This window comes from Prorops nasuta, unplaced genomic scaffold, assembly GCF_024137725.1.
Source record: "Prorops nasuta isolate Cenicafe-Biocafe unplaced genomic scaffold, Cenicafe_Pnas_1.2 PNAS00007, whole genome shotgun sequence".
Classification (NCBI taxonomy): Eukaryota; Metazoa; Arthropoda; class Insecta; order Hymenoptera; family Bethylidae; genus Prorops; species Prorops nasuta.
In genome coordinates this window covers 3,822,857-3,833,508 of record NW_027116804.1, presented here as the reverse complement: position 1 = coordinate 3,833,508, position 10,652 = coordinate 3,822,857, and the positions used below count along the sequence as shown (strand labels likewise).

General features: G+C 48.0%; 2 protein-coding genes across 2 annotated transcripts; one reads left to right on the top strand and one right to left on the bottom strand.

The window, feature by feature from the left end:
* Positions 1-429: 429 nt before the first annotated feature.
* On the bottom strand, positions 430-3,759 carry LOC136774895 (uncharacterized). The gene is made up of 4 exons (XM_066729371.1): positions 3,407-3,759; positions 2,839-3,358; positions 1,176-2,559; positions 430-935 (listed from the first exon to the last, which is right to left on the bottom strand). Exons 1-4 carry the CDS (start codon positions 3,757-3,759, stop codon positions 430-432), a joined length of 2,763 nt encoding a protein of 920 aa, XP_066585468.1.
* A 4,602-nt stretch (positions 3,760-8,361) lies between these two features.
* On the top strand, positions 8,362-10,380 carry LOC136774894 (uncharacterized protein C6orf132 homolog). Its single transcript, XM_066729370.1, has 2 exons — positions 8,362-9,388; positions 9,476-10,380. Exons 1-2 carry the CDS (start codon positions 8,362-8,364, stop codon positions 10,378-10,380), a joined length of 1,932 nt encoding a protein of 643 aa, XP_066585467.1.
* The last annotated feature ends 272 nt before the right edge of the window (positions 10,381-10,652 follow it).

The following is a 10,652-nucleotide window of genomic DNA, read 5'->3' as shown; positions in this document are numbered from 1 at the left end:
GAAGTGTGTTCGTTGAACAACCTTTACCAAGGCTTCAATTGAACTGCGAATTTCCAATGCAGACAGGAGGGAGTCCTCCCCTTGGCCGGTTTTCCTGGACCGCTGGACAAATCGAAGAACATAAGCCATAACTCGGACCAGTTTAGACCAAGACGAAAACTTATCAAAAAACCAACACTGAGTTGTATCTAGTTGAGCGGATACGCTACCTTCCGACTTTCTTCCGTGGTTTTAAAGACCTGAACAGGATTGACGATTGGCTTACGGAGAAAAGCAGGCCCATGCCACCAAAGTGAGTCCTCTGATAACTGTTGAGCACTGGCTCCTCTTGAGCACAAATCTGCAGGATTCAGCTTAGTAGGTACATGATGCCAGCTGGCTTCAGGAAGATGCATTTGAATATATGAAACGCGATTGGCCACAAACGTCTTAATGTACGGGTTGCTTTGCTATCCAAGCTAACGCGACCTGCGAATCCGAATAGCAACGAATAGCATCACAATTCCCGACAAGACTTCCTTTTACATGAACTAATAGCTTGACTAGGAGTGCGGCTGCAACCAACTCCAACCGAGGTATTGAGGTGGTCTTAATCGGTGCGACTTTTGTTTTAGACATTACTAAATGTACCGACAGATGACCGTTGTCATCCGTAAGACGTTCGTAGACTACAGCACCGTAGGCCAACTCTGATGCGTCGCAAAATCCGATCAATTCGCGTTCTCCAGTATTGGGAGTTTGCCCGGTCCAGCGGGGAATGCGTAAAGACTGTAAGTCGCGGAGCTGCTCATAACTCTTGAGCCATTTAGACTGCGCCGGCTCAGGAATCTCTTCATCCCAAGAGAGTTTGAGTAACCAGGTGGATTGCATTAACTGCTTTAATGTGATGACTATTGGAGAGATCCATCCCAATGGATCAAAGATCTTAGCATTCTCTGATAAGAGGATGCGTTTGGTTAGTACACCAATAGATGAAGGAGAGACACGGAGGCGAAAGCTATCATCCCCGTGATCCCAATATATGCCCAAGACTTTACTTGACCCAGCAGGATCCTCAAAGAAAGAGTGCGGCTCGGTAGGTTCAAGCGGGGAAGTCCCCGGTTGATTGAATGCCCATTTGCTCAAGGAGAAGCCCCCTTTCGCTAGTAGAGCGATGAGTTGTTCCCTGACCGAACTGAGTTGCTTTAAGTCATGAGCCCTGAAAAGTATATCATCTACGTATGTAAAATTTAACAAAACATCCTGCGCGAGAAGGAATTCAGCCCCGTCCGTGGAAGCTAATTCGCGTATAACTCGCGAGGATAAAAAAGGTGCCGGTCCCGTACCGTAGGTCACCGTGTTGAGTTCGAAAGCCTGAAGCTCACCGGAATCAGTCTTCCATAAAATGTTCTGATACTTGCGGTCCTCAAAACGCACAAGAATCTGTCGGAACATTTTAACAATGTCCGTCACGCCAACATATCGAAAGGCACGCCAATTCTTTAGGATCCGCGTGATGTCCTGCTGGAGCTGGGATCCAATGAATAACGTGTCGTTAAGCGAGACGCCCGTAGATGTTTTAGAAGATGCGTTGAATACAACGCGAATCTTTGTCTTCTGGTTCTCGGTCTTAAAAACTGCATGATGATGCAGGAAGACGCGAAAATCAGAGCTCATAGAAACAGGAGACATATGTCCTAACAATTGATACTCCTGCAAGAATTGAGCATAACTTTCAGCTTGTTCTGGAGAGGTTTCCAATCGCCGAAGTATTCGTGTTAAGGTTTTCTCTGCTACCCGAGAGGAAGAACCTAAGCTGTGCTTCTCGATGTCGGATCGAAAAGGTAAAGCAACGACAAAACGACCTGAGGAGGTGCGTGATACCGTATTCACAATATGTTGTTCAAACAGGGAGTCCTCTGTGGACATGGGTTTGACTTCCGGAACTTCTTCCAGTTCCCAGAAGTCGCGAAGAGTTTTTTCTACCTCAAAGCAATGATGCACCGTGACACTATGAGAGCGACCAGTCTTGGGTACGACCCCAGCTACGATCCACCCGAAAATAGTCCGCTGAGCAAGCAACGTATGATCAGGAGAATGCATGTACGGGCCTTCCATCAATGCTGCAAGATAGTCTGCACCAATGAGCACATCAATTGGAGCCCAGGTTGAAGCGAAGTTATCAGCAAGATCAATTTCGCTAAGTGCTGGAAACGACGACGGAGAATTAGTCGGAGGCATATATTGAGTAATCCTTGGTAAGATCAATGGAGTTATGTCCAACGAAACACCGTGTCGTGATAGAGAATGAAGCGTAATCTGTACCTCTGCGCGAACGTTTTGACCCGAATTCACAGAGACGCCATGAATGGTCGCGTTGACACGTTTTCGTGATACCCGTAGTTGCTGAGCTAGATTTTCCGAGATAAAGGAAGTTTCTGAGCCCGTGTCAACTAAGCCGCGGACTATAATACGAGAACCGTCATGAACGTCAATTCTGGCAGAGAAAGTGGCCAATAGAACTGATCGTGTGTCGGAAGCACTGAGATGTGTTGTAGTATTCGAGCTAGAGGGTTCTGGCTAGGGAGAGGAGTTGACCGCGGGGGTAGTCCCCCGTGCTTTGCTCCCCCCGGTGCCAGATTTGTCAAAATGCAATAAAGTATGATGCATTTTACTACATTTCCTGCATCGTGATGAAGAAGAACAATTGGAGCAACTATGCCCGGGCTTCAGACAGTTGATGCAAAAATTCTGTGAAAATGCAAACTTTGAACGGGCCTGAGGGGTCAATGCAAGGTAGTCCTTGCACTGATACAAAAGATGGTTACTACCACAGTGAGCGCAACCGGTACTATTCACGCTAGTAGCGTGTGACTTCAAGGATCTCCCCGATTCCTTTTTGGAAGTCTTAGGTTTGTTACCTAATGATTGCAAGGAGTTAATATGACGCGTTAGAAACTCAGAGAATTGAATGAAAGTGGGATAATCCTTGCTGCTTCCCAGATACATCTCCCAGGCCAAACGAAGGGTGTTATCCAGTTTGTTTTTCAGCGAATGAACAATTATGGGATCCCATTGGTCGACGCCGTATCCCATAGTTTTAAGGGCGTTGAGAGCAACCGTCACTGATTCCCTAACTTCTTTCAGAACCTTAAAATTGTCACCCCGAAGCGTGGGTACTTGCGAGATCTGATCTAAGAACGTATCCGTGATCATCCGTTTGTCAGTGTACCGAGCTACCAGAGTGTCCCATGCTATCTCATAGTTCTCGGAGGTGATCGCTAAAGATTTAATGACCGTTGCTTCTCCTTGCAGACAGGATTTTAGGTAATGGAACTTGTCCCGACCGGAGACATACACTTTGTCGTGAACAATGGAACTGAACGTTTCATAAAAGTTGTTTCATTCTAAGTAATCCCCGGAAAACTTTGGTAAATCGATAACTGGAAGCCTGATGTGGTTTATTTCGCCTGAAGGCGCAGTGGGGCCTGATGCAGACATTGCACCACTGGATCGGAATTCGTCTAGATGTCCCAGAATAAATTCCTCAGCGTCACTGTGGTCATCAAGGGCTGCTTGATACCAGTTTTCAGTCACGTACTCCATTTTAGCTAATTCAGCCGGTTTAGTGTGAGTAGTGATCTTAACGTGAGTTTTATGCAACACCTTAAGCGACTTCTCTACGGCGGCAAGCCTATCCTCCAAGAAGGGAAGGGTGAAATTGTTGACTCCACGCTTCTTGATGTTAACGACCAACCGAAAGAATTCATCCCGAATCATGGGCACGTAATTGATTGATTCTAATAATTCCCCTGAGCTAGCCATTTTTGAAACTTTATTCCAGAACAAAACCAAAACCTAAACACAGCCCGGAACACCCACTCAGGAACACTGATGCACTTCGAACGTTTTTTGCCGGATATCCGGCTGGAAGGACCACAAAATTTGTGCGAAACAATGTCCCAAGTCGGCTCCGAACCTGTGGTCAGAAGGGAAGGTTTTTTGTTCGTGAAATAAAATTGTCAAAACACAGTTTAATGGAAAATAGGAGATTTATTCAATAAATAATATGGTACAAATATATACAATAAAGCCGCTATACTTAATTATAGACTTCCTAGGGAATTTGTTGTCGTCAAATTCTAGGGAATTTCGGTTGACGAAGATTCCCAAGAACCCTATAGACGAAAATTCCATAGAAGGGAACGCGAACTTAAAAACTCCCGGACTGGACAATTTTCCCTGGGGTATTCCCCAGTAAAATCCCCAGTCTCGGGAGGAAGCAGATGTGGAGAAGTGGTATTAGGGAAGGGGAAGTCCCCTTACCCCTCAGCCGCCTTCTTCAAGAGCTGTAGTTGCTCCGAGCCACCCCAACCCCTAGGGTAAGTCTACCCCTCCCACTACCCGACTCTTTCGAGAGCCCTGAATTGAGGGCCGGAACACTGGGTCCAAGGTAGTCCTCGGAGGCAGTGTGGAGGGGAAGGAGAGGGTTTAGGTCCTCCCGGGAAGTCCCCGGAGAAATCTCCCTTAGGAGGGAGGAGATTGCCGCAGAGGGGAGGTCCCCTCTTGTTAGGCTGTGGGTGGTTTGGTGATACTTACCAAAGTGATTCACCAGAAGAGTTCGCCGGTAGAGGCGCTCGTTTAGATGGCCGTGGAGGCGCTGCCGTAGAGGCGTCAAAGGCCGGTGAGGCGAGTGCCGGAAGGCGGAGGTTGCCGAGAAGGCGTCAACAAATGCTGCTGTTGCTGCTATTACACATCGGTCGAGCCAGTTTGGGGTGCGATGTGTCCTTATCAAGGACCCATCTAAGTAATTACGCGACACTAATCTTGCCAGCGAGAGAGCTGCTGCGGGCGCTGGCCACCTAGTGGCCAAGCGCGCAAGTAGTGTCGCTGTCGCGGCCGCGACCCGCTAGGGCCTGAAGACGCGCAAGCGCGCCGCGGAGAGATAAAGACAGATAGAGCGGCTAGACGCTGTCGGTCTAGCCGTCTACTGTCGATGCAAGAGAGAAAGGGAGATATAGCAGAAATGTGGAATCTACTTCTCAGCATTTTGCTCCTCCCAATCTCGAACATAGACAAAATTCTAATAGAATTGTGTGAGTTTCAAGAGCGTGATAGTGGATGGGCTTTGGAAAAAATTCTGAATTTAATTATAAATATAAATTATTATAACCCGCTGCATATAGGTTGTGCAGTCGAGCTTCCAGAATCTATTAAGAATAAACAGGCTGTGATAAACATTCAAAGTGATGATAATACCTGTTTTGCATGGGCTGTAACGGCTGCACTATATCCGGCAAAACCGAATACTCATCCCCAACGGAAATCTTCATATCCTCATTTTACAACTGTTTTCGACGTTAGAAGTATAACGTTTCCGATTACATTAAAACAGATTCCGAAATTTGAGGAAGATAATGATGTCTCTATTAATATTTTTACTATGGTGGAAGAGACTGAGAGGAATGAGAATACAATCATAGCACCTCTACAATTAACAAAATGCAAGAGGACCAGACACGCTAATCTTCTTCTTCTCGAGCATCAAGGAGCAGCAGCATATTTTATATGCATCAGGAACCTTTCCAGATTGCTAAATGGACAGCTTACTACAGGAAAACGCTCTCATCTTATTTGTGATCGGTATGTTTTACTGTCTATATATATATATTAGGGTGGTCGTTAAAACAAATTTTTTTGACGGATCCCCAAAAACCACTAGTATTTGATGAGAAACTGCAGTGGTTGAAACCTGTGGCCTGACAAATGATGGAAACACGTGCCTCATTGCGATCAAATATAATTTTGGAAGAATTTTACAGTTTTTCGCTGATAACTCATTAAATATTCGATTCTATGAAAAGATGCATATAACCTTTTCTCTGCAGAATTAAATTCTACATAAAAAAGGTTCTAAACATTTTTCTTCTAGAATGCATACTAATCGAGATATTTCTGAAAAATCGATCCTCTTGTTCGTTTATACACATTATATTGATAAGTTTATATGAATAATTATTTTTAGTTTACCGTACAATTAACATATTTTATTAAATTAAGAGAAATAAAATGTGTAACTACAGCGAAATAAGAATAACCAATCATATCAGCATATGTCAATAGTATAATGTGTATAAACAAAAAGAGGATCGATTTTTCAGCAATATCTCGATTAGTATGCATTCTAGAAGAAAAATGTATAGAACCTTTATTATATAGAATTTAATTCTGCAGAGAAAAGGTTATATGCTTCTTTTCATAGAATCGAATATTTAATGAGTTATCAGCGAAAAACTGTAAAATTCTTCCAAAATTATATTTGATCGCAAAAAGGCACGTGTTTCCATCATTTGTCAGGCCACAGGTTTCAACCACTGTAGTTTCTCATCAAATACTAGTGTTTTTTAAGGATTCGTCAAAAAAATTTTTTTTAACGACTACCCTAATATATATATATATATATATATATATTGTAACGTGGTGGAATCACGTTACAGAAATGTACACATTTTTTAGTTCTTCTCAGGTCTCCCCCTTAGTGCTTCCCGTCCCCTTGAATATGCTTGTGAGTGAGTGAGAGAGTATAGATGAACCTTCCGCGTGATGGTAATGTAGTTACCCGCTTAGGGATATTGTAATTGCCATCCACGGAAGGAGAGTAAATGTTTTTAGGAAATGGTATGATTGAGGATTGAGCGAATGTTTCTAGGTTGTAGTTTATTTAGAATTACATGGTATATTCCCAATGGTAAATTTTATTAGTAGCTTATAAGACCGATTCCCCTGCTCCAACAAGAGCTTGAAAACTGTTGTCCCTCTATCCTTTTCTAGCCCATACCCGATCCACATAAGTCTATCTCCCTCGCACCCATTGTCCCGTCCGCGTATGTTTACGCGTCGCTCTATCCTTCCCCTTACCGCGCTTCGCGCCGCGAGCGCCTAGCAGCGAGTCCCGTCCCCTCTCCTTACCCCGCTGACGCCTCGCGCGCCTAGCTGCGTTCTCCCCTGCCCGCGCCACTACCAACCCATCGTCGTCGACCCCGCACCGCATCGCCCCGCTGCCGAACCACGAAGCCATAGTGTCGTTTGCTGCTAAGGACGATCACGCAGGATTCTCGCGCAGGAGCTAGCCAGCTGGCTATCATGCCAAGTATATGGGTGATTAGCCGGAACGGGGAGAAATATGGATCGCGGATCCATACCTAATTAATTATTGGTCCCTGGATCCCGATCATAACCATGACACCCCGGAATGAGGGGAATAATTGGGAGAACGAAGGAATATCCGTCAAATTGGACTACACCTTGTTCTACTCTTGGAGCATCCGTACGTGGTTTAGAAACGAGAGCTGGGACGTCGCCGCGAATACTGAAATCCGGCGTATTTCAATATTGCGGGCCCCAGCCATCGATTAGAAAAGTTTCTGTGGAGTTCTCGTGGCGGACGTCGAGGGATCGTTGGACATCGCCGTCGGAGCCACGGAGGATTTTCCCTGCCCTATTTCCTTCTCCCTTTTGCTTTTCCCCCTGCCGCCTTCTATTCCGTTGCCTTCCCTAAGTTTTCCCCAGTTTTCCTTTTAGTTTAGTGATTAATGAAATGATTGTGCGCGTATAATAAGTGTGCCAGGACATCGCGGGAGGCCTCTCCCCCCGAGATTTTACCGTGAACAATAAAGATTGTGTCCCCGGATTTTCTTAGTGTATTTATTGGTATTTTCTAACACGGAATCCTTTCCGCGCGTTACAAATTGGCGCCCAACGTGGGGCCCCGCCGCGTAGAGTGTCCGTAGTGCCCGCGAGTGCAGTGATTTCATTAAAAAGTGTAGTTTTGTGGACTTTCTCTTGGCCTTCCCCTACCTCCCCCCCCCCTTGCCATAGTGTTCGATCGTTGACTCTGGCGGTGATCTCCCGCGTTTCCTTGCGTCGCTGGTGCGGGTCGAGTGCTCGTGACCTTTAGTGTTTGTTTTCCTTTTCAAACTTAGAAAAATTTCGCGAGTGATCCAAACTGTTCAAATTCCGAATTGTGCCGCCTGCCTGCCGTGCCGACGCCGCCACCGCCGCCATCTACCGCCGCCACCGCCGCCATCTACCGCCGCCACCGCTGTACCAGCCGCCGCCTGCCTTACCGACGCTCTCTCTCCCCCACCGCTGTTGAGTGCTGGGACCCGCTGCTTTCCTGATCGGCGAAAAAGGTAGGTGATGAGCATTTCTCCTCCCCCCCCCCCCGGTTTTTCCCTCGAAACCTACCGCGACGTGGTTCGTACCCTCCCACTACAGGTCATTTTATTAATTTTGCGTTCCTACGGGCTCCAAGTTTCCGAGTCTCCCTCAATTTTTCGCGATCGACTTTTTAGGTTTCGTAGCCGTTTTTTGTTCGGAGACATGTCCATTCCATGGGAAATGGACCTCGACGTTCGGGCCGCCGGGAATAGGATGGAATCGTTTGAGAGTGACAATAGTGGGAATTCCTACTATTGGGACTCCATGCTCGCGCCGGACGTAAGGCCTCCCCCACAACCGCCTTTGACCTTCCCTCCGAATTGCGAACTACCCCCCTCTGCTGATATAATTGCCACCCCTGCGCCAAGACCACCCTTAACTCTCCCCGTAGAACCCCGCAACCCCTATGGATCTCGGGAGATCAAATTAATCGATTTACCGTGTGATGAAATTCCTCCCACCCCGCGTCGAGAGGTGACTCAACCCCGTCGCAACGTAGTTAGTTTTTCTTCCCCGGTAGCGACCACAATCACCGAAGAATCCAATTCGCGTTTTCAGGAATCCACGAGGACGACCGCTGCTGACCGGACCAACCACTTTTACCCTTGCTTATTTTCAGGAAGACCCGAACACCGATACGAGAATGTACCTGTAGCTCCCCCCGCCGCACAACCCCCACCCCTGCCGCCTAAACTTTCTTCATTTCAGGTTCCGCGTGCCCCGGATCGTGTGCCGCTACCCCGAATGCTACCCGCTTCCCCCCTGACGCATCCACCCCCTACCCCGTACCAACCTACCCTCCCCCTTCCGTTCCGAACTACCCCTCTTCTCCGTAACCCTTCCCCCATTAGGAATTCTGCCTTAATCCTCCATAGTACGTACACTATGGCCCCGTCCCGTCCCAATTTCTTCCCCCCCCCCACAACCCCTAGATGGCACGGACCGAACCAGTATAAAGCGACGCCGCCTAGGGCACGTCAGGCTTCATACCCAGTAAGTTCTAACGCCGAATCTAGCGCCCCTTACTTCCCGACCTATACTCCCCCCCTACGCTCACCCCTACCCCAATCCCGGAAAATTCCCAACCACCCCCCCCCCCAGCCCAGCACCCCCCGAGAGTTCGATCCTTATTACTTAAATTCCTCCCACCTATCAGAGACCCTTACCCCGGAAATGCGCGCGTGGGATAGTCTCACCTAATATATCCCAGTTTTTACCGGACAATTCGACGAGGACCCTCGAGAGTTTTTAACCTCCCTGCACGAATTGATCCAAGGTAGGGATCTAGCGGCCTCGGCCGTCTTACGTGCTCTTCCCTCAGCCCTCGCAGGAACCGCGTTAACCTGGTTCAGACTGGAAAGTCCCGCGTGGACCGAATATTATGATTTCGTCAAGGCTTTCTGCAAAACCTTCGCCATCAAATACCCCGCCCACGTAATCCGACAAGAAGCCACCGCCCGGACCCAAGGACCACAGGAACGACCGCTGGATTTCATTATGAAAATTAGAAGAATTTTGGAACGAATGGACCCCCCTATGGAACTGGAGCAGCAACTGGACCTGGCCTATCATAATCTGCTTCCCCTGTCTCGCCAGAAAATAGCTAGAGAAGAGCTGTCCAGTTTCCAGGACCTAATCAACGAGTGCCATCGAATGGACACCAGAAGGTTGGCTGATTGTTCCAAGCATCCTCCCCCACCCCTGCCCTCTGCGTCCTTATTCCCTACCGAAGCCTATAACCCCCTTACCAGTTCTCGTAACCCTGCCGCCCCCATCGAAGCCGAATTAACCTTAGTCCAAGGAAAAGAACCCACCCTCGCCTCCACCCCTAGTTCCCCGACCCCCGACAAACCATCTTCCCCGCCACCCACCCAGTCCAAACCTCCCAAAGGCCCCCGCAACAAACCCACAAAAACTCCTTGCACCGGTACTCCTTCTTCCCTGCCGAAAACCCCTCCCGACGACAATCAACCCCTCCCTGGAAGCCCAGCCACAGGAGATCTGGATATCCAGAAAATGAGGCCACCCCCGAACACCTGCTGGAATTGCCATCGCCCAGGACATCACTTCACCCTGTGCTCCCACCCCCGAGGGAAATTTTGCTACCGCTGCGGACGGATGGGCATTATCAACAAGACCTGCCCCAACTGTAAGGAAAAGCAGAGCTCGGGAAACGAATAATCGGGACATCGTTTGGACTCGACGATTCGACTCCCGCTCCCAAGAGTACCAATACCGCCCTGAATTCCCTCCCCGAACTCTCCCCTGCCACCCCTTGAACACGACCCCAGATATTTCCTGAATTTACGAATTGGTCAGCACACCTTTCCCGCGCTGCTGGATAGTGGGGCGGCCCGCTCATATTTCGGGAAGAGGATAGGAGACCTCCTGAAGAACCACCTACGACACATTTTAGCGTACATACAGGTTGCCAATGGAGTCGTAGAACCCGC